General features: G+C 42.2%; 2 protein-coding genes across 2 annotated transcripts in view; one reads left to right on the top strand and one right to left on the bottom strand.

Moving 5' to 3' along the window:
- Nucleotides 1–3,841: 3,841 nt before the first annotated feature.
- DHFR (dihydrofolate reductase) lies at nucleotides 3,842–21,174 on the bottom strand. Its single transcript, XM_081881290.1, has 6 exons — nucleotides 20,948–21,174; nucleotides 19,620–19,669; nucleotides 18,360–18,465; nucleotides 16,881–17,007; nucleotides 4,605–4,720; nucleotides 3,842–4,377 (listed from the first exon to the last, which is right to left on the bottom strand). Exons 1-6 carry the CDS (start codon nucleotides 21,157–21,159, stop codon nucleotides 4,299–4,301), a joined length of 690 nt encoding a protein of 229 aa, XP_081737416.1. The 5' UTR covers nucleotides 21,160–21,174; the 3' UTR covers nucleotides 3,842–4,298.
- Nucleotides 21,175–21,384: 210 nt separating this feature from the next.
- Nucleotides 21,385–23,056, top strand: part of MSH3 (mutS homolog 3) — a gene marked incomplete at its 5' end in the record, with an annotated part of 67,490 nt that continues 65,818 nt past the window's right edge. Inside the window, one exon of the mRNA XM_081881180.1 lies at nucleotides 21,385–21,579. Within this exon, the coding sequence (XP_081737306.1) occupies nucleotides 21,385–21,579 (195 nt within the window). The remainder of the gene's footprint in view (nucleotides 21,580–23,056) is intronic.

Raw genomic sequence — 23,056 nt, 5'->3', positions numbered from 1 at the left:
AAAAATGAAGGGGAAATCTGTGTGCGTCCTATGGGGCGAATACAGGCTTTCGCTGAAGCTTGGAGAACGAGAGGGGTCGGTGCGCACCGACCCCTCTCGCTCTCCAGGCTTCAGGAAGCTATTAGCAAGCCTGGGGAGCCCGCGGGAGTTCCCGCAGGGCTCCCTTGGCTGCGGATAGCAGCCTGCTGTCCGGCGCATGGGCGCCCTGAAGCAGAGCGCCTCGCACTTCGGGCAGACATCGGCCAGCCCCACAAGCTCGGGGGACGGAGCGCCGCCATACAGCTGTTCCCCGACCTGGTTTGGTTTCCCCGACCTGGTTTGGGGGGAAAATAAAGGAAATTCCCCCCTTTATTCCCCCCCCCCCAAAAAACTAGGTGCGTCCTATGGGACGGAGCATCCTATGGGACGAAAAATATGGTACATTTACTGTTTATGTCTTGCACTTGTGGCCTGGAAGTCCCCCCTCCCCAATGGAGCTGTAGCCATTCCTGTCAGATGTGGATGTAGCTGTTTTAACTGTAGCAGCAAACTCTCTTGTTTTGCTGATTATGTTGGTATTGTTAAAACACTGCACCTATGTGGAGAGTCACTTCGCACAAATGGAACACTTTTAAAGAACAACAGTTCTACACAGAGCAAGAAAACAGTAAAAACAACAATAACCCCATTTAGTAAAATGTACAAGTTAGAGAATAGTCAAAAATTAATACTCCTAATACAGTGGTACCTCGGGTTACACATACGCTTCAGGTTACATACGCTTCATGTTACAGTCTCTGCTATCCCAGAAATATTACCTCAGGTTAAGAACTTTGCTTCAGGATGAGAACAGAAATCACACAGCGGCGGCACGGCAGCAGCAGGAGGCCCCATTAGCTAAAGTGGTGCTTCAGGTTAAGAACAGTTTCAGGTTAAGAATGGACCTCCAGAACGAATTAAATACTTAACCCGTGGTACCACTGTACATCAGAACACAAATGTTTTCCAAAATGCTTAAAAAAAAATTCACTTGTTCTATATACCTCACTTTGAGGCAATGGGAAATTATTCATCTTCAGAATGTTGCCCTTTCTTTTCTCACAAGTAGCCCCACTGGCATCACTTAGATACTTTAAAAGTAGCTTTGAGTCAGCTTATTGTTGTAGAACAGGAAAAATAAAACCATTTCCCTCAGTTCTCTGTGCAGCTAAGTGCAGTGAATAGCATGGCACAATGAGTGACAATATAATTACCAGTCACTAAGAGAAGTATAATACAGATATAATTTAATCCCCCTCATTCATGCTTCCCTGGGAACAAAGTGTTCTAAACAGCTTAAAAATTAAATATTGTTTAATAGTAGAACTAGCAAGAAAGCTGAAACCAGCTGGTCTGCATTACAGTTCCAAAAGTAGACTGGTGATTCAACTAAAATATGCCCGCCTTCAGCAAAATTTTGGAGAGATTAATTAGCAGACTGCTTTTCCCTGTGCACAGTGGTGGCCGTTTAATGGGTAACAGTAGCCCCTTTTTTTCAGATGTTGCCATTGTCATACCTTCATGCACACATATAACACTCTCTTTTTTATCAACCTTCACTTGTGTCTATATATAAAATCAAATAACTGATCACCCCTACCTCGAATAACCCTAATAATAAAAGTTCAATGGCTGGGAAAAGCTGGAACAGCAGCAGTAGTGAGTGTAGTAAAGAGCTAAATTAGGTCCCTATGAAATATATTCCTGTTCCTAAAAGCAGCCCACCTAAAGTGCATTGCATTCTTGAACAATGTACAGGAGGTGAAACAATTCATTGTGCCATAACGCCAACTTTAGAACTAGTGTGAAATTGGCCAGTTCATTCTCTTTGTGTCGTGTAGTTGGAGTCTTAGAGGAAATGGTAATAGGGATTGTGCATACATTCCTTACATTGCTATGGCATGTACTTTAGAAAGCTACTAGTTTTGAAATAGCTTCAGGCCTATAGGCATTATTATTCAATGTGATGTATACAGAACAATGAGAGAGGCCAGGCTCATCCATGAGATGATCAAACCCACTGTGTAGCTCACCAGGAACAGAGGCAGATTTGGGGGCTGCCACATCTATGATTTAGAATGGAGCACCATAGGCAGAGGGGCACTGGATTTTAGTGTTGCACAGAGTGCCAGTGAAATTTGAGACCCCTAGATCCACCACTGCAAGGAAAAGAGTGACAGTGGAGCAGCAGTGAATCAATGGCTTCTAGAACTTCTTAGTTGGCAGAGATGAACACCAAAGGCAAAACTTTGTTTTTACTCTCAGGCAAAATGCATTTATTTACTTTATTTATTCAATAAATTTCTATATCACCCTTTGTCACAAATAATCTCAATCTGACATTCTTAATACTACAAAACAGTAACACACAGTGACTTATTAAGATCAGTACTGAAATCCAATTTAGGCATTTTTACCCCAGGACTTAAATTACATTGATGAACATAAGTTCGTAAGTCATTTTTGAACCCCAGAAAAATAAAAAGGGTTTAACTCTATTTAGTATAATAATTTATTTTTAAAGCCATAGATGATTTTTAATTTTAAAAAATCAGGTGCATCTGTGACAGATGGCCCAGGTAAATCAGTGTTTGGTGGAACAATACAGGCAAAATTCTCAGTATGCTAAGCAAGAGCTTCACCTTGATTGGTTGTGGGTACAGCTAGCCAGAAGTGGGTGGAGACAGCACTTCAAAAGGGAAAAGGAAAAGAGGGAGGTTTTTTGGGGGGGAGGGGTTCCTGGCATTTGGGAGACCATCCAAGCCACCACTGCTTCAGGTATTTTGGATCCCCAGTATTGGCAGTAAAATCTGCCTCAATTAGGATCGAAAGGTGTATGGTCTGCCTCACCACCTTTGGACTCTGAAGTAAATTGGGATGTTATAGTTGAGTGTAACAAAACACATTTTGTACAAATATATATATATATTTGCTTTCGTAGATTTTCACGGGTACAGGAATGCAGGTTTTGGTGTCCTCGGGTGTCTTCCCGTGTAAAAGTTGGGGTGTCTAGGCGACGTTTCGACGAGGTCTCACTCGTCAAAGATGACGAGTGAGACCTCGTCGAAACGTCGCCTAGACACCCCAACTTTTACACGGGAAGACACCCGAGGACACCAAAACCTGCATATATATATATATATATATATATATATATATACGAAAGCATATATATATATATATATATACACACACACACACACACACACACACACTTTTACATGTTGATATAAGCTCAGCAGCAAACTGAACAAAGGCTTGCTCTAAAATTACAAAAAGAACACTAAATGGAAGATGGTACCAGGGTGGAGGAGTAAAAACGTGTTATGGAAAATAATCTGACAACAGTGTTCTGTTTGAGCAGCTGAAGGGGGGAAAGACTATGTATTAGATAGTATTATCCAGAGAATGTTTAAGACAATTTCACTAATTGTCATTTCCCCCCTATTCTGTAGGATTCTGTGGCGAGATTGACCAACACAATTGATGGTAAATTACTCACTTTTAAAATTTCTTAATGGAGATTATAGTAACTTCTTAGCACTGGTAATTACTCCAGGCAGTGATTCATAAGCAAAGTGACTGCTGCCTAGCAACTTAATTTTTTTCTTGGTTTTCATAAAAAAAGCTATCAACAGCAGAAAAAAAACCCCTCCACTTCCAATTTTAAACATGAAATTGATGAGACCTAAAGTTTGAGCCGTTGCCAGAAAATTGAAATTTAATGTGAGTTAATGGCTGGAAACTAAAACTTATGCATTGACCAGTGGCTAGTTGGGGGCTGATGGGAATTGTGGTCCAAGAAAGTATTCATACAAGAAGGTGAAATTCAAAACACACCTTTTTATTTATGAAACAACAACAGAAACAAACCCATGATTTATTCTGTCAGCCATAAGCATGGAATGCATTTTTCAGTGGACTTATGGAAGTCTCACATAGACAAGAGACAACCTTTTCATTGTAGTTTCTACACTGTATTGTGCTTGTTGTGAGGAAGCCCCTCCACCCACAGAACTTGCATTAGCCTGAAGAGAGTGAGCCAGAGATGAATACTACATGAAAGAGACATTTATTTCAGTGGAGTTTACTCCCATGTAATTTTGGTCTCTGGGAGGGCAGAGGAAAGCCTGGTGCTCCCTCTATCTGATTCTCAGCATCTGCAGTTGTCAGGGGGAAGCAACATGGAGAGCACATGATGGAGGGGAGAGTCTATTCTGCAAAATGGATTAAATTAAGACGCTTGTTTTGAGCAAAGAGTTGTCACATCAAGGTGAAGTTTAGATGCTCTTTTCATACACTTCAAATTTGTACTGAATGCCATTCTCTTCTTGAATATCAGCAGGGACACCTGGGAAACTATGTAGAGAGAAAGCATTGCTTGTAGTTTGATAAAAAGAATAATTACATATTTGACTAGGCTGAAAGAAACATGAAGAGATTATTTTGTCCTTCACATATTGTTGGTTCCAATATTTCTTTTCAGGTTTTGCATTAGCATAAATTAACTTGGGAAATATTTTGTTATGCCACTAATAGTAAAGCTTCAGATGAAAATGAGAGATTACTGTTCATAAAATACTTACCTAGGTAGAAGCCTGTATTTTTCTAAATCAATTTCTGGAAAGAATGTATCACTTTCAAAGTAATGCAGGATTCTTGTCACAAACAATCGTTGATGAACTGGCTTGTCCATTGCTGCCTTGAAAAACCAGATAAAATAAATGAATATGTGTTTTCTTAATTAGCCAATACTGGGCAGGAACTTAATTTTTTACAGGCAATTTTAATAATATATCATCAATCAATTTACAGACAGTAAATTGGTTTTAAACGCAGTAAAAGGAGTCTCTATAGGAGTATATTGTATTTTAAAATGGGGTTTCAGATTTTTAGGGGTTTTTGAATGTCTTATGTAGATTTTTCAATTTCATTGTTCTGTATGGGACAATGACAATAAAGATATCATATCGTATCATAATAGGGCTGCCATATTCTGAAGAACAACCCCCCACTATCCTGCATCTCCGTGCAAGGCCTGCTGGCCGCTGGGAGCAATTCAGGGCTTAGCATGGCCCTGGGAAGGCCATGGAAGGCCGCCTGATGCAGTGCTTCCTGTTCCAGGGCACAGAGCCTTCTGAGTATGCGTGTGCCCCACTAATAATAATAATAATAATAATAATAATAATAATAATAATAATAATAAATTAAACCCCCAAACCCAGACAATCCATGAAAAATGCAGAAATCTGCCTGGATGGGTGCTCTGCCCCCCCCCCCTCAAAAGGACATGTCTAGGAAATCCCAGACATATGGCAACCCTAGACAGTAAGACATTTACTGAAAACTTTAAACATCTTTAGAAATATTGGAGTTTTGGGAAACCAAAAGGAGCAGACAGATTCTCAAAGGACATTACATGGTCACAATGAGTTACTATTGTTTAATTTGTATCCCAATTCTCCACAAAAAACTGCACCCAAAGTGGTTTGCAGCACAGCAAAAACAGAAACTACAAAAATTACTACAAATACAAAGGTGGTTTACCCTTACTGGACTCCCTGTGCAGCGGACAGGAGTCAGATATAATCGGGTCTATTTAATGCCTAAGCCAATACTACTCAAATTCTGTAACCAATAAAGTTGTGGCCAAAATATGCCCAATAACATTAACCAAATATCTGTGTCCTGGTATTTTTCATTCATCTTTGAGGGGGTGGTTACAGGGTCTCGACACACAATAAAGTCAAAAGCTCTAAACAGTTGCAGAGTGCAAAGATGCAAAGAATAAATTATGTTAGCAAAGTCCTAAAAATGCCAGCAATAGTATATAGTACATAAATATCAAAGTATAGCTATACAAAAAATCAATTCTGTTAAACATGGGAGCAGCAGAATATTTCCTCAGATCCTCGACCCATTCATATAGTTAATGCCAAGAGTTTCCCAACACTTAACATACAGTGCCCTGTAGCCTGCCTCTTACAAGGATGGTCTACCCCCCCCCCCCCGGCTCTCACATAGGGCATTCTTTTTAATGGCCTCCTCCTCTCATTGATGACTGTGGTAATTATGGTATGTTTCTGTGTCCTCTGCTGGATTTTTTTTTAAAAAAAGAACTGAACCCACTTGTGGTTTTCCTTTACATCATGTTAACATTGAAATTAGGTCTGATAACAAAACTCAGAGCATTATCCACTTGAAAGGACACTACAAGAATCCCTGTGAATACAATAACTGCAGGGCAGGAAGATTATCACAACCACCCCTGTTGTTTATTTCCAGACCACAGATATAAAGCAGATATGAAGTAGCAGACAATTTTCACAACTTGCAAACAAATCCAAAACCATTCCTCATAAACACATCTATAGAAACATATGTCACACAAAGATAATTTGACCCAAGAAGATAAAAAGATTTATGTGGGGATTAAAATTTTTTTGAGGCCAAGCTTTTTCAATAATAAAAAAAAATACAATATATTGGCTGCATTTGGACATCATGCTAAACCAGTGTTTCCCAACCGGTGTTCCCTCCCACATCCCATCGCCGCTCGCTTCGGTCGGCCGCCCCGTGCTCCGCGCTGGTGTTGGCCAGCCTTGCGCACCCGGGGGATCTCCCCCCGAGAGCGCAAGGCTTGCAGGCGGAAGCCGGCAGCACGGAGCACGGGGCGCCCTTTGGAGTCCGCCCCGTGCTCCGCGCTGGTGTTGGCCAGCCTTGCGTACCTGGGGGATCTCCCCCCCCGTGAGCGCAAGGCTTGCGGGTGGAAGCCGGCAGCACGGAGAACGGGGCGCCCTTCGGAGGCCGCCCCGTGCTCCGTGCTGGTGTTGGCCAGCCTTGCGCACCCGGGGGATCTCCCCCCGAGAGCGCAAGGCTTGCGGGCGGCAGCTGGCAGCGCGGAGCACGGGGCGCCCTTTGGAGGACGCCCCGTGCTCGGCGCTGGTGTTGGCCAGCCTTGCGCACCCGGGGGATCTCCCCCCGAGAGCGCAAGGCTTGCGGGCGGAAGCCGGCAGCACGGAGCACGGGGCGCCCTTCGGAGGCCGCCCCGTGCTCCGCGCTGGTGTTGGCCAGCCTTGCGCACCCGGGGGATCTCCCCCCGAGAGCGCAAGGCTTGCGAGCGGCAGCTGGCAGCGCGGAGCACGGGGCGCCCTTCGGAGGCCATTCCGTGCTCCGCGCTGGTGTTGGCCAGCCTTGCGCACCCGGGGGATCTCCCCCCGGGAGCGCAAGGCTTGCGGGCGGCAGCTGGGAGCACGGGGCGCCCTTCGGAGGACGCCCTGTGCTCCGCGCTTGTGTTGGCAAGCCTTGCGCACCCGGGGGGCGCGTGGGGCGCCCTGAAACAGAGGGTTCCCCATGCTGCGGACTGTAGCCTGCCGCCCGACGCGCGGGGCGCCCTGAAGCAGAGCGCCCCTCGCGCCAGGCAGACATGGGCCAGCCCCACAAGCTCGGGGGACAGCGGGGAGGCGCAGCACCGCCATCCCACTGTTCCCCGACCTGGTTTTTTTTGGGGGGGAAATAAAGGAAATTTTTTTTCCTTTATTTCCCCCCCCAAAAAAGTAGGTGCGTCCTATGGGACGGAGCGTCCTATGGGACGAAAAATACGGTACTTACTATTTCATAATAAAGTAATTATAAAATACTTTCTTTGTGTTTATTTGATGCCTATTAAAGAGAGTTACTTTATATTTAGTCAATATAGGCACAGAGTTAATTTTTTAAACATTTTCTAATGGTGGTGTGCCTCGAGATTTTTTTCATGAAACAAGTGTGCCTTTGCCCAAAAAAGGTTGGGAAACACTGTGCTAAACTATAGTTTAGCAAGACATTAATGAACATAGCCTTTTCCTGGGCTCCTGCACTCCACCTACTTTCCCCCTGAACACTCAGGAAGAGAAGTTTGATATATTTTCCTTCTGCTTTGATTATCCATAGCTTGTGGTGCCTTCTAAACCTGACAGACTGTAGTTAATCTTAATTATGGTTAGTTTCAAATAAGCCACGTTTAAAACATGGTTTCTGAAGTTGGCTTATTAAACTTAACCATATTTAAGATTAACCACAATTCCACATAAGACAATAAACAGTGGTCAACCTAAAGTTGATGCAAAAGCTTCTAAATTCCTCCTCTCAGACATCTGAGAGGAGAAGGGAGGACTGAGAGTGTGGGAGGAGGTTAGGTTATGCCAAACCATAGTTTAGAGTGACATCTGAACACAGCCATGCACAACTGTATTAATTTAGCCCGGAATGTGGCAGCCATTAGATTTTTTTCCCCAAACGACACATAAGGAGAAGCAATCAGTTTTGAAATATTGTGCGTTCTGGTAAGTGTAGCCTCTTTCTTTAATTTACAGATGCAGGAAACCGCCCCCAGGCCTGCTTATGAAAAGTACACAACCAGCTACAGCTATATGGTTACCAACATAAAGATTTCAAATTTTCTTTCCACTTTTCTCCCACAGAACACTTAATCTTCTAAAGATGATTCACTTAACATTGAGTTGGTAACTGTTGCTTTGACAAACGTCTGTTCATGCAGATCTAATCCAACAATTTAAGTCAGCAGTTGCTGAGGCCACAAATTTATAAAGCGACTGGTTCAGTTTGAATACTTTCAGGTAAAAAGGAGAACACATCAGCGAGATAGAATTCTTTTGGCATTTAATGACCAAGAAAAGCCAATTTTTTATTTCATTTCTTTATAAGGAGTGCACAGGAATAAAATTATACTAGCCATTGATTGTAATCCTCTCTGTCCCCATTGCCTGCTACCAACTTTTGCAATGTATCCACCACTAAGACCAAATCAGTACAAAGGCATGATTAAAACCAGAAACACATTTTAAAGTACTTGGGGCTACATCATTGATAGGGAATCTTTCGGCCAGGAGCCTCCAGGCTTCTCCAGCTGGCCTTCAAAACTCTCACCAGGACACACCCTTCCCTGGCCCTGTTTCACAGCCCACGTGTTTTTGCCAGGCTACAATGTGCCCTTGAATTCTGATAATGGTTTTTGGTTGTCTGGGTGGAAGGTACAAAAGTTATGAGTGAGTTTTTCAAATTTACAAAGGTAAATTTCACATTAGTTTACTTTGCTCACTTTTATGTCTTCCCCCACCCACCTCGGGCATATGTACTTCTATTTCTGTGTAAATTCTGCAACAAAAAGTCCACCATTTTGGGTGAGGAGAAATTTCTTGCGAATTAAGAGGTGAAGTTGCTGCCACATGTGGAGAGTAACTTCCAAACTGCATTGTATCCTGCTAAAAAAAGGTTCATATGGAATCTAATACTAGTGTTTGCTTTAGAATCCTCTGTGTACATACTGCAGAGTTTTCAGAGAGGATTCATTCTGCTGATTATATAAAACAAATTTCAAAGAAAAGGAAATACTAAGAAACCACTAAGGATTAGCTCTTGAATTAATCCTTCCATTCTTGCAGTGCCAAATCTTCCCTTGCTAAGCACTTGCAGCTTAACAAAATGAGGGGAGAAAGAGAAAACCCCACAGTGAATCCAACATACTTACATCTACTGACACAGGACAGTGGGCAACGTTCAGCTACTAATCTCACACAGTTTTTGTACACAAAAGGAAGGAAAAAGATTCCACTGCATCTTATAAATGTTGTTGGTTTTTTAAAGTCACATTGTCAGTTGGCATCAACTCTAATATAGTTAAGACGTTGCTACATTTCTTTCAACCAAGTCCCCACCCCCACACCTCTTATTCAGAGCAGAAGTTCAAACCCTCCCACTTCAATCTTAGCAAGCACTTCTAAAAAGGCACTTAAAATACAGAAGACTGGGATTTAAGTGACTTATGATTCCATCAATGAGTCATGCTCTAACCTTTCTTCCACCTGTCCCCCATTTTATAATTTTCCAAGGAGATGTCAAATCAGCATGTTTCTTTAATATGAATAAGAGTTGATTGCTAATTTTGGATAAACAATTTCACATTTGTTTTCTATATTAGAACTGTGTATTATTTTAAAGGCCTGAACATCTCCTGCATGGCACTGCTTCCAGAAAGTGTCAGATCATGTACTACAGTCCTGATGTGGCTGCACTGCCAACATTTGTGATGTTTCCATGATACTAGAACCATTCTGCCCTCAGTGTTCATGCAGCAGCCTGCATCATCAGCACTAATGAACTGGCAATTGCTTGCAAGCATAGTGTAGATTTAGCACACTCAATTAAGCAGAGCAGTACTGTATAAAGGTAAAGGACCCTTGGACGGTTAAGCCCAGTCAAAGGCAACTATGAGATTGCGGCGCTCATCTCGCTTTTCAGGCTGAGGGAGCCGGCTTTTGTCCAGAGACAGCTTTCTGAGTCATGTGGCCAGCATAACTAAACCACTTCTGGTGCAATGGAACACCGTGACGGAAACAAGAGTGCACGGAAACGCCATTTACCTTGCTGCTGAAGCAGTACCTATTTATCTACTTGCACTGGCATGCTTTTGAACTGCTAGGTTGGCAGGAGGTGAGACCCAAAAGAGTCTGCTATGCCTGCTAATTTCATTCAGTTTTGTCAAAAAGAAAAGCTATAGCCGTTTGTTGTTTTCTCCACTATAAGAACTAGGGAGGCACACAACTTTGTTTTCCCCAAACTGGGATTTGGATTCAGATCAGAGGTGAACTTGGCAGGCTCTGAAGCAGTCTGAACCAAATCTGTATGTTTCCAAGCACCAAACTGGGGTCTAAGCCAAATCTTGTGGTTACTACACACCTCTACCAATGGCCCTCAAAGCAACTAGTCTCTAAAATAAAAGTTAAACAAAAATGCAAACTAACAATTCAATAAATGATTATCGTAACTTCATTTCAAAACATGCTTACTATAGTAAAATAAACAACAATGAACACAGACTTACTTTTGAGTAAGCATGCATAAGTTTGTACTGTATGGACATTTTCGTATAGCTGAAGAGACCCTAGAACAGCCTTTTTTTCAACAATTGGTTTAAAAAACAGGTAATGATGAAGCATGGTGGACCTCTTTAGAAAAGGCATCCCAAAGTCAAGGTGCTATGACCTTCTCATATACCCACCAGCTGAGCTTCTGTTGGTAGGGGTGACAGAGCATAGCCTTTTGTGTTAACGTGAACGCAGAAGTGGAGTGCATGCAATAAAACAATCTTCTAAAGGCAGACTCAGGGTGGTACTCAACTACATTTTGCTCAGAGCAGACCTATTGAATTAAGTGGACCTAACTTACTCATGTTAATTAATTTCAAAGGTCTTCATCACACAAACCCTCTCAAGTAAACCTGAGTAAATAGGAATGTTCCAGTCTCAGAGTGACTGGCAAACAAGAAATGAAAGGTGCGCTTCCTCCTGCTTTCTTCCCTCTTGCTTGCCTAGTTCCAAGGGTTTGTCTACTTCCCCAATCTAGATTCGCTTACTGTCCTAGCACAATGTGTGTGTGTGCATGCACCAGCATCACAACATCTTAAACAAACTTTTTAATGAATCCTTTTAGGGGGGAAAAGGACTTATTAAACTATTGCAATAACCCTCAAGAGTGAGGTATGGGCTGTTAGGGTCAAGGACATACCAGACTTCTTCCCTGTATTTTTTTCACACACACACACAAAAGTATTGGTAATTTTTTAGCCTTCAGAAAAAAGGAAAAACATCCAAGTATTGGTCTACCAAATTACCCAAGAATAATATATAAAACTACTTCCCCCAGAGTTCCGGTACGTGGTATTACTGATAAGTACTTGGCATTTATTTTATTAAAAAATTATTATTAAAATGATTTCATAAATGAAATCATACAAAACATATTGGACTACCTATATTTAGATCTTTGCTGTTTTGTACAGCATACTATGTCGTACTCTCACTCCCCCAACATTCTGGCTCTGGGCATCTATTCAATGTGAAGCTTACAGAGTAGCATTTTTAGCAAATCAGTGAGTATGCTGACTGCTTTTGTTGGGAAGTACTCTATTAAAGAGACAGTTTATCTTTTAAACAGATATTTGCTACAGTAATAAAGCGCAAATAAATGGTTCTTAATTAATGCAAGGAAAGTAATTGGAAAAAGCTGAAAGCCATGCTAAATACAACAGAATAAAATATGTTCTTTTAAACACTCTGACATTAAATATGGAGCAAAGTATTTTATGAGAGTGTACAGCAAAGGGCTTTCATTTTCCATTGTTCAGTGACTGATAAGCTTAACATCCCCTCCTGTCGTTTTGCCAAATGAGTAATTCTTTACACAATGCTTTAATCAAAAACCATTCAGGTGACACTGTCCATTCGTGTATAAAACAGCCTCAACTAGCACAATGTTTGCCACTGAAAACTGTTTATGAATCATGGCTGAGAAAATATATTTAAATCTACCAAACAATAGGCACATTTAACTCAGTGCCATTTGCTTGTCTGTATAAAATCTGTAGTGGCTATCTAAAATTTATCTGTGAGGTGGATTACAGTTGTTACCAGAACAAACAGAAAATGAGCCCTGCTAGTGCAGCACCCTGTTTTCACAGTAGCCAACCAGATGCCTTTGGGAACCCAGCAAGCACATGAGGGTGAGAGCACATTCGCAGCTCAGCTACAACAGGTAGCACACAGGTATCATATTTCAATCATGGTCTGTAACTCTGATCTTGCAAGTTTGCACTACTAGTATTGACTCTACCATGTTCTTAGCCCATACACCAGTAGACTGTCGTATATGAAACTTCATGCTACACTGTACCAGTTCCTCTCTAAGGGGCAAACTATGTGTGATCCTCAATGTATCACGAAGAATTACAGTATCACTAAGAATTATCTTTGGGTAACGTAATCTTCGGGTTGCGAATGCGGCAAACCCGGAAGTGGGTTTGCTGCTCGTGCATGCGCAGAAGCGATCCTCCGGTTACGAAATTTTCGGGATACGGCCAGGCCTCCAGAACGGATCCCGTTTGTAACCAGAGATACCACTGTACATCAATATGTTTCAACAAACAACACAGTTCCCAGTTTTATTAGGACCACGGTATCCAAGGAGGGGAGGTTTATTTCCCTGCACAGTCCTGACAAAAATAGCAACTCCAAAGCATTGCTATTAGCTTCAGAAAAAGGCTCCCATCAACAGTAATGAGAACAACCTTCCCCCTGCTCAGATTAATATTGAGTGTGTATTTCAGAAGGAGTGCTGGAAAATAGAAAGGGTTAAACCTCTTTTCATGTTGCAGTGCAATCAAAATCGAACTCCCATGCCTGCTGTTGTTGTTTTTTAATGCACTTTGAGGGGCCTTCTAATGACATACTTAGCATCACATGAATAGTTTGGCCCTATGTGGTCTGTTTGAAGGAACAGTACAAGCAGCAGGAAAGAGGAAAGACTAGGACAAATCATATTCAGCATTGAGGATCCAGCATTTGTTTTCCCCCCTGTAGGTATGAAATAGAAGCACTTATGAAAATTTTTAGCTAGTGCTCTTCTTTGATACTGCCATCTTGTTGAGTAAAATAGAAGAATTAAGACATGCAGAATGAATAGCACTTTGTATTATCCGCATTATCACACCTCCTGTGATGTAGCTGTAATGCTAAGTTTTGTTCCAAAGAGTTCATTATGCCCCAGGCAACACTCTTGGAACCCATAAGGTAAAGGTAAAGGGACCCCTGACCATTAGGTCCAGTCGTGTCCGACTCTGGGGTTGCAGCACTCATCTCACTTTATTGGTCGAGGGAGCCGGCGTACAGCTAATGTGGCCAGCATGACTAAGCCGCTTCTGGCAAACCAGAGCAGCACACAGAAATGCCGTTTACCTTCCCGCCAGAGGGTGCCTATTTATCTACTTGCACTTTGATGTGCTTTTGAACTGCTAGGTTGGCAGGACCAGGGACCGAGCAACGGGAGCTCACCCCGTCACGGGGATTTGAACCGCCAACCTTCTAATCGACAAGTCCTAGGCTCTGTGGTTTAACCCACAGCGCCACCCGTGTCCCCATTTGGAACCCATACAGAAAGCTTTATGACAATATTCAACACATGAGAAAGGAATGTGTTTGGAAGAGGATCCAAACATTGTCAGAAAGCTATGTACAATGGGCAAGAGTCAATGTTAGTCATCCTCAGAGAAGACCCATCGAAATCAGCAGACTTACATTTGATAACACCCTACGTGCCTTCTTAATTAAAGGCATTTCTGTACAATCACCATGTAGCTGTGTTAAATGTATGTAATTCACTATGTGTGTGTGCTCACCCTGCTGGGGCACCCTGCTCCCACTAGCCCTTTATAACTTTCCCTAGACAACTATGACCTTGCTCTTCACGTTCCCATGCCCCTGCATGTACACAACCCCACCATCCTGTAACCTCCTGCATCTTCCTCCTCACCCACATGTTGCAACTATGAAGCACCCTTTTCACTTTCTGCCCAGTTATGTGCAGGCCACCCCGCATATACCCAGGGGTTACGTTTTGAGGCAGCACATGCCTCAGTGAAAACATGTATATTTGAAACACCACTGAGAATGTCTGAAAACACTAGGTTCTGCCCCACCCTGTCCCTCTGGGTAACATAAAGGAACATATTTATTATTAATCACAATTCTAACCCCATCATTCTTCCAAGGGGTTTGAGACAGGCATTCTCCTGCTGCTTCAGAGTGCTTCCACAGGTATGTGGAAATTTCAACTCCTCAATCCAAGTCCAACAGTATGATACTTGTAATGGATTTTCGTACATACCCTAGAAATAAAATGATATTTTGAACTGACTAGGATAAAGTAGCAATTTTAATGTATATACTTTCATCCCAAACTTGTATGGCCAGAGTTCTTTGGATTGGGTGAGGCTACAAATTAAACCAAACCACAGAGCCTAGGGCTTGGCAATCAGAAGGTCAGTGGTTCGAACCCCCATGACGGGGTGAGCTCCCGTTGCTTGGTCCCTGCTGCCAACCTAGCAGTTCAAAAGCACATTGAAGTGCAAGTAGATAAATAGGTACCACTCCAGCAGGAAGGTAAATGGCATTTCTGTGTGCTGCTTTGGTTCGCCAGAAGCGGCTTAGTCATGCTGGCCACATGACCCGGAAGCTGTACGCCGGCTCCCTCAGCCAAGTAAAGTGAGATGAGCATCGCAACCCCAGAGTCGTCCACGACTGGACCTAACAGTGAGGGGTCCCTTTAGCCTTTAATTGGTAAAGTTCTATACCCCACTGTCCCCAACACTGGCTTTGCCTAATGATATGGTGCAAAAGCTGTTACATTAAAACATGTAACACAGTAATGTCAAAAACAAGGCTTTCAAAAGCAAATTCATGCAACTAATGGATTACATAAAATAAAATGATTCATTTCAATTACCAGCAGATATTCAGTACCCATAGATAATTTTCTACCCACACACCTTTTCATAAAATAATAGTAGTCTTTTAGAAACTCTTATCATTCAGCATACTACATCTCTGATAAATGCACTAAAACACTCTGAGATTTTATTGGTGTTCATGTTAATTTAGTCCATCTCATTAAAACCATAATGTCAGCTCAAAAATAAAGCTGTCTCTAGAACCACTTTACTTTTTCCTTGCAGGCTATCAGGAAATGGCTTTATTACTAGAACTTGAAGTTATAGACAGAATTTACATACAAATGTTACATTGACTAGTAGAGTAGCATACTCTCTTGGGCAAGACAGCCTGTGGCTATGAAGTTAACCCACCACACGAACAACAGGACGAAGGGAACAATAATAAAAAACAAACAATTAATGCCTGAGAGTTGCAACGCTGAATAGCACTGCTCTCTTTTAAGTAACAGGAAGTGAAGCAGAAGGCATAAAACTTAACTAGGTTAGATATGAAGAATATAAATTATTAACTGAAGTATACATTTTTGGAACACTACAAAAGCAGCTTTGTGAAGCATGCATTTTGACTGTTCAGTTCTCAATTGGCGTTTTCTTCTAAATGGAAGATAAACATTATACTCCAGTAGGAGGCAGGTTATTTTAAAATGTATTTCAGGTTCTCAGAATTCTTCAAGTCAGTTCACAACATCCATTGAAAATGAATGTTATACAATAAACAAACTAAAATGCATAATAATAAAACACTAAATGTCCATATTAGAAGGTTACAGAGGCCAAAAGCACAAAAAAAGGTTCACTATAGTAACCAGGATAACATATGTATATATTTTATATAAAAAATATCAGTAGAAACTGAGAAGGTAAAAAATGTGGTGAAAATGTGCACCCTTCTTTTTAACAATTCACAAAGGATTGTACTTGTTTGGGCTGCATTTATTTTAATGTGGCTTGCTGGAAAATCCCATCTAAGGACCATTAAAATAAATAAGCAAAACTGTATTGTTTCTTGGTGGATTGCACCTAGCTACTCCCTTCCCACTGGTGTGAGGCGGGGAGGGAGTGACTGTGTACCCCAGGCGGGAAGTGGGGTAGGAGATTATATTTATCTGAATTCTGAGGCTGTGTGAGTTTTTATCTTGCACTGCTGTACAATGTGACTGGCTGGCATTTTGTACCAGCCACTATGGATGGGTAAGTACTATTGGTCGAACAGTATGTATTTTTTTTAGATTTATACTTGATTATTAATATATTGTAGTAAATTTCTGTTTAGTATATCACTTTGCAATTCTTTTGAACAGAATTAATAATTTTCTAAAATAAATGTAACTTTGTTAAAGGAAAAGTACAGCTACATTTGGAGAAAAGCCCACTATGGAAACTGTTTTAAATGTGTCGTCTACTTCAATGATTTGAAAATTGTCAGGATGTGAAAAGGCCATGCTAAAAGTAGGTATTGTCCATCTTTGATTATTATATTACATTATTTTAGAATATTAATCTTGCGTTTGACCCATACCTTATAAACTGAAGTGCCTCCAACTATCCAAATCATGTCTATTTTACTTGCCAACTCTGGTGATTCCAGAAGATCTAATGCCTGATCTAGACTTTTGGCCAGGTAATGGGCTCCTTCAGGAATTTTCCTAGAACAAACAAATGTCACTGCTTAATATTTAAGCACATTCCCCCTCCCCCCTTTATAAAACCATCCCTTGATCATTAGATTTTGTGGCTGATACAGTGGTAGCTTGGGTTAAGTACTTAATTCATTCCGGAGGTCCGTACTTAACCTGAAACTGTTCTTAACCTGAAGCAGCACTTTAGCTAATGGTGCCTCCTGCTGCTGCTGCACCACCGGAGCACGATTTCTGTTCTCATCCTGAAGCAAAGTTCTTAACCTGAAGCACTATTTCTGGGTTAGCTGAGTCTGTAACCTGAAGCGTATGTAACCTGAAGCGTATGTAACCCGAGGTACCACTGTATACAATTAGAATTACAGTGTAAAACTACTTCTGTGAGAAGGTAAAACTACATCCTCATAAACTGTTAAGCCTACAGTTTGAACAAGACATTATTCTGTGAACCGCCCTGAGACCCCCCGGTATAGGGCGGTATATAAATTCAATAAATAAATAATACAGGAAATTAAAATAAATTATTAGCTGTACTACAGATAGTTCGCTTTTGTTGTCCTTGAGATATTTCTACAATTTTAGAAATCAGGCGATATGCTACAGTTCACATACATACATGCATATATCCATCCTTGAGTATTCCTATCACATTTTCGTAAGCATGCACATGATGTTTCTCAGCATAATATCTATTATGTTACAGTTGAACACCACAGGCAACTACAAAAATAGTCATGTCTATAGATATATGCATGTTTCATATGTGTGTGCATGTATGCATCCAAGTATAAAAATGATAATATTGCAATAATCTCAGCTGTGAACTGCAAGCATTTATCTCTACCATGTTTCTGCTTCATTGACCATGGTGTAGTGGTTAGTGTTGGAGTAGGACTAGGGAGATCCAGGTTCAAGTCCCCACTGAGCTATCAAGCTCACTGGGTGACCCTGGAACAGTCACTATCCTTCAGTCTAACTGACTTCATAGGGTTGCTGTCAGGGCAAAAATGGGGGAGAACCATTTCTAATCACCCTGAGCTCTGTGGAGGAAATGTGGGATCTAAAACAGAAACTATATTTGGGACAAACTGGAAATTTGGAGCCAAAATACTAGTAACCATGCAGGAATTAAAAGATTCAGAACAGAAAATGTGTCCTGACATGGCCCCCAGGTTTTAAAGAGCACATAGAAAAGTTAACACTTTCTACAGGATAGGCATCTTTAGCACTGAACAGGGGATTAGTTTTAAAAGGTACTATTGCTAACACAGAAACTTTTAAAACTAATCCCACTGAGCCAGTTAAATTCAGTAAATGATTTTATATCCTCTTCCAATTTTTCAAAAAAAATGGGTACTTACACCAGTTCCTTGCTGAGTACTATATTAATTCTGCCTTTTAAAGGGCGATTCTTCTCAGGAATAGAGAACCAAGTCCTTTTACCCATTATCACTACATTTTGTTTTCCTGTAAAATATAAAGAACATACTTGATGTTATTATCTAGTGACATCTAGTGGTGGTGGTATGTCCATGCAACCTCTATTTAAGCAGCAGCACCACAATATTCGACTTAATACCAGTTGAATTCATAGAATCATAGAATTGTAGAGTTGGAAGGGTCATCTAGTCCAACCCCCTGCAATGCAGGAATATGCAGGTGGCCTGTACGGGGATCAAACCTGCGACCTTGGTATTATCAGCACCATGCTCAAACCAACTGATTTAACAGAGACAATTTAAACCTTTTATTTTTACTATTAATATGCTTTGAATTAATAACATTTAAGTCAATGGACCTAGGTTACAAGAAGAGTTATGGAAGAAAAAAGACAACATATTTAATTCCAGATTTTAACAGGCAAATAATTCAAGAGTTAGTCTCAGTTTAGTCCTTGTAGCACCCAGCAAGAGGATTGGGACAAAATTAGAGTTAGTGGGCTTTGCCTGTCATTGGCTCTGGATCCATGTACTGCTGGTCTTCCTACCTTTCACCCTACCAGTCCTAATGCACACCAGTCATCACAGATTTGCAATATAAAAACAACAACACTAAAATTGTAAGGGTTGTTTTATGGCTCCACCAAGAGATGTGTGTGCAAAATGAACACTCTAACTTGCCAAAGAAATGTGCTATTATTAAATCACTTGTTTAGGATGCAGACTTAGTCTACAATCTTCCATGGAAGGTTTGTGCCACCAACCTCAATTGAACCAGGACTGCAGTCATATAGCACTGCTAGTGATGTTAAATTCTTGAGAATAATCTTTTGGAGAATAATCTCGATTAATGAGGTGTGAACATTTAAAGCAGCTGTGTAGACGACACAGAATTTACAATTTGTGGAGAATATTCTCAGATCACTAAGCACTGCCATACACTAAGACACACGACACCTCTCTTCCTCAGCAACTTGTAGACTTATGGCATGATAACTAGCATTAGGATCTCGAACCTCATTTGTTTAAAATTATGAAATATGCTAAGATTTGAAGGGCCTTTCACCAGAATAAAAAATTAATCTGGACCAAAGTCACTCATTTCCCAAAGTACGGTATATAGATGAGAGCTCGTGGTTGAAACAAACAAAACAAAACCCATGGAAAGTTAACTAACATTACCTTCTTGTGTAGGTGTCACTGTCATTTTCTGAAAATACTTAAACTCATTCCTGTTCAAAAACAAATGAACAATGTTGTAATCATGTCATCCTTGCAATAGTTTTCTTTATTCCTGACCTCAAGATTTCAGCATCTCTTTTGTTAAATGCTAACTTTATAGCTCATACAACTGTGGATTGGCTTGATTTCACACACCCCTATTTGGGTTATTTGTTTATTTATTTGTGCATGCCGTTGAGCCACCATTACTGTTTCTATAAGGCATTGGGATCAAGATTCCCTGATAAACGGTGAGAATGAATGTGATGGGAGTGCGTAAGGAAAGAAATTTCCATAGTAAGCCTAAAATTGCTCACTAAAGCAAAATTTGTACCAATCCAGACTTACAGGTATTACGTGATGCCAATGCTTGTTTTTATCCCCATCTATTTTTAATGAAGTTGGGTTGTATACTCAGACGGTTGCCACTTATGTTTTATGCTTTATTTTTGATGGGTTGCTGGCCTGGTTCGGAGCTGGTTCTATGCTGCTGCTTTGGTTTTTTTAAAATAAAATATAAAACATACCAAACGCCTAACAATATATACCGTATTTTTCGCCCTATAGGACGCACTTTTTCCCCTCCAAAAATGAAGGGGAAATCTGTGTGCGTCCTATGGGGCGAATACAGGCTTTCGCTGAAGCTTGGAGAGCGAGAGGGGTCGGTGCGCACCGACCCCTCTTGCTCTCCAGGCTTCAGGAAGCTATCAGCAAGCCTGAAGCAGAGTGCCCCTCGCGCCGGGCAGACATCCGCAGCGTGGGGAGCCCTGCGGGACGCCCTGAAGCATAATTTTTTCCTTTATTTCCCCCCCAAAAAACTAGGTGCATCCTATGGGACAGAGCGTCCTATGGGGCGAAAAATACGGTATATATTGTTAGGCGTTTGGTATGTTTTATATTTTTCACACTGATTTTTATAGCATTTCCACCGGCAGCCTTGGAAAGGGTTTTCTGTCCTGAAGGGTGCCATAAAAATATCCGGGGCTGAATAAGTATGTAAATATCAGAGGCTGAATAAGTATGTAAAAGGTATGTATGAATAAACGACAAACAAACGATAAATAAATAAATAAACGTATGTTTATAAATGTATAAATAAACGATAAATAAACGATTACAATTACTGCGCCTTTGACTAGCATAATATAGTTTCAGAAAAAACACCAACTCCCAGCCTGCTTTGCTCGTCCTCAGCACAATCACCCGTCATGTAAAGGCAGCAGTGCATGCTGGGATTTGTATTCCGTTTAAAAGCGCGGGATAAAACATAAGCGAGCAAGCATTTTTACCTGAGCGGGGGCCAAGGAAGAGCCCCATTCTTCCCGATGCCCATGTTCAGGGATACAGCAGCAATGGAATTTAATGAGAGAACCATAATGCCTCCCGTGCCTGTGCTGAATCTGCCTCCGGTATTGAAGCGGTATCTGTTAGACTTTGGAATTAAACAGCCCACGAGTCCAACGAAGGGGCGGGGCGGTGAAGCTCTGCGCCCCTTACGCATGCGTAAGGCGGACACACCTCCTCCCACGAGGCTCCGCGACTCAAATAAAACAACGGCCTCCCCCCCCCTTCTGTGACGAAATCCAACGGTTTCCGCCCCCTCGTATAATCTCCACAATAGGCTTTTGTGGCGCGGGGGAGGGGCGGGGCCGAGGAACGGCGCGAGGCCGGTCGCGTGGCTCTCCGAACGGCTGCTGAGGGGCAACTGCCCAGTCTCGAGGCCGGGATGCCGCGGGGGCGAAGCAGGCCCGGCCCAAGCGGCGGGGCCCGCGGGCAGCCGGTGCTAAGCAAGTTCTTCCAGGCGGCGGGATCCCTCCGGGCAACCGCTTCCTCCTCGGCTGCTGCCGCCGCCGCCGCCGCCGCTGAAAAGGAGGAGAGAAGCGAGGGCTGTATGGCGGCTGCAGGAGTTGCTCCGCACACGGTGCGAGCCTTGACTGTGGTGGGAAGCGGGTGGCGGCGTTGGGGTGCCTGAGCCTGACTTGACGTAAAACCTCCTCAAAGCACGTTTCTTTTCTCCGGCTGCTCCGTCCCCGCCTACTAATCTTTCAATCCTATTTCGCGGCGCAGGAAAAAGCGACCCCTTCTTCGCCCCCCCCCCCGCGACGTCCCTACAGGCAGCCGCAGTTCGAGCAGGGGCCTCTTCAGTACTTCCAGAACTAGGGTTCCCTCTCAGGCTTGTTCTTTGAGCAGGGCTTGGTTCTCTAGGGTGCTCTGCTGCATTCGTGCCCTTGCGTGCTCTGACGAGCCAAACGCGAGGGTAGACTTGTAGGCTGATGCTGCTTGACTTGCTCAGGGGGCAGCTAGAAGAAATTCACGGAATGTATTGAAAAGAGTTGCTCGTTTTCCTCGTCAACCTGTTAAAGGTCGAGTTTGATGCATTTGTATGCCCCCCCCCCATATAAAATAGCTGTTGGTGGTGTTCTTATTACTTTGTATCCCCTCAGCTCTGTGCTCTGTCTCTATGGGGGAACCGGCGCTGTTTGGGAGCTTGCAGTGAAAATTACTAGTTGACAGCAAACGGATTAAACAAACTCAACAGTTGCATTGAATACTTTTAGCTACAATTGTTAAAAGAAACCTCTAGGTTCAGAGGCAGTATGCTACTGAATACCAGGGAGCAAAAGATGGAGTGTGCCTTCAAGCCCTGTTTGTGGCCTTGGCAGAAACAGCTAGTTGGCCACTGCTAAATGTAACTGGTCTGATCAATCAGGGCTGTTATGTTCTATTAAGGAACTCATACAGAAAGAAATACTTTTTTTCTGGTAGCTAATAAGTTATGTGTATTAAGCTGTGTATATGTGTGATTGGACAAATGAACTTGATAGTGCCCCAGGGATTTGAACCCAGCTGTTTTGTTCTGATGCAAAACAGAGAGTGTAGGTTTACATCACACTTTTTAGCCCTGTGACTGTTAAGTCTGGATTACCCAATGTGCCCTTTTGATAGAATCATAGAATTGTAGAGTCGGAAGGGACCCAGAGGGTCATCTAGTCCAACCCCCTGAAATGCAGGAATCTCAGCTAAAGCATCCATGGTAGATGGCCATCTAACCTGTGCGTAAAAAACTCCAAGGAAGGAGAGTCTGTGGAGTGGCTACCCTCCAGTGCAGGAGAAAATGCAGTGCAGGCTACCCTCTAGTGCAGCTTGCTCTATCTTCCATGTGGCAGCCCTTTAGATATTTGAATATGGCTATCATATAACCTTTCAGCCTCCTCTTTTCCAGGCTAAACATACCCAACTCAATCAACTATCCCTCATAAGGCTTGGTTTCTGTACCTTTGATTATCTTGGTCACCTGCCTCTGCACATGTTCCAGCTTGTCAGTGTTCTTAAACTGTGGTGCCCAGAACTGGACACCACAGTATTCCAGGTGTGGTCTGACCAAGGCAGAATAGAAC

This window comes from Podarcis erhardii (assembly GCF_964252035.2).
Source record: "Podarcis erhardii genome assembly, chromosome: 11".
NCBI lineage: Eukaryota > Metazoa > Chordata > Lepidosauria > Squamata > Lacertidae > Podarcis > Podarcis erhardii.
The sequence above is the reverse complement of the archived record's forward strand: the minus strand, read 5'-3'. Positions and strand labels throughout refer to the sequence as shown.

Excerpts from the sequence above, each read along its gene's own strand:
- DHFR (XM_081881290.1), bottom strand. The coding sequence starts at position 21,159 with ATGCGTAAGGGGCGCAGAGCTTCACCGCCCCGCCCCTTCGTTGGACTC. Across the intron at positions 17,008-18,359 it reads GTACTCAGCAAGGAACTGGT|GAAAATTCCTGAAGGAGCCC; the intron begins GTAAGTACCCAT and ends TGTTTGTTCTAG. Across the intron at positions 4,378-4,604 it reads AAATACAGGCTTCTACCTAG|TTTCCCAGGTGTCCCTGCTG; the intron begins GTAAGTATTTTA and ends CTCTCTACATAG.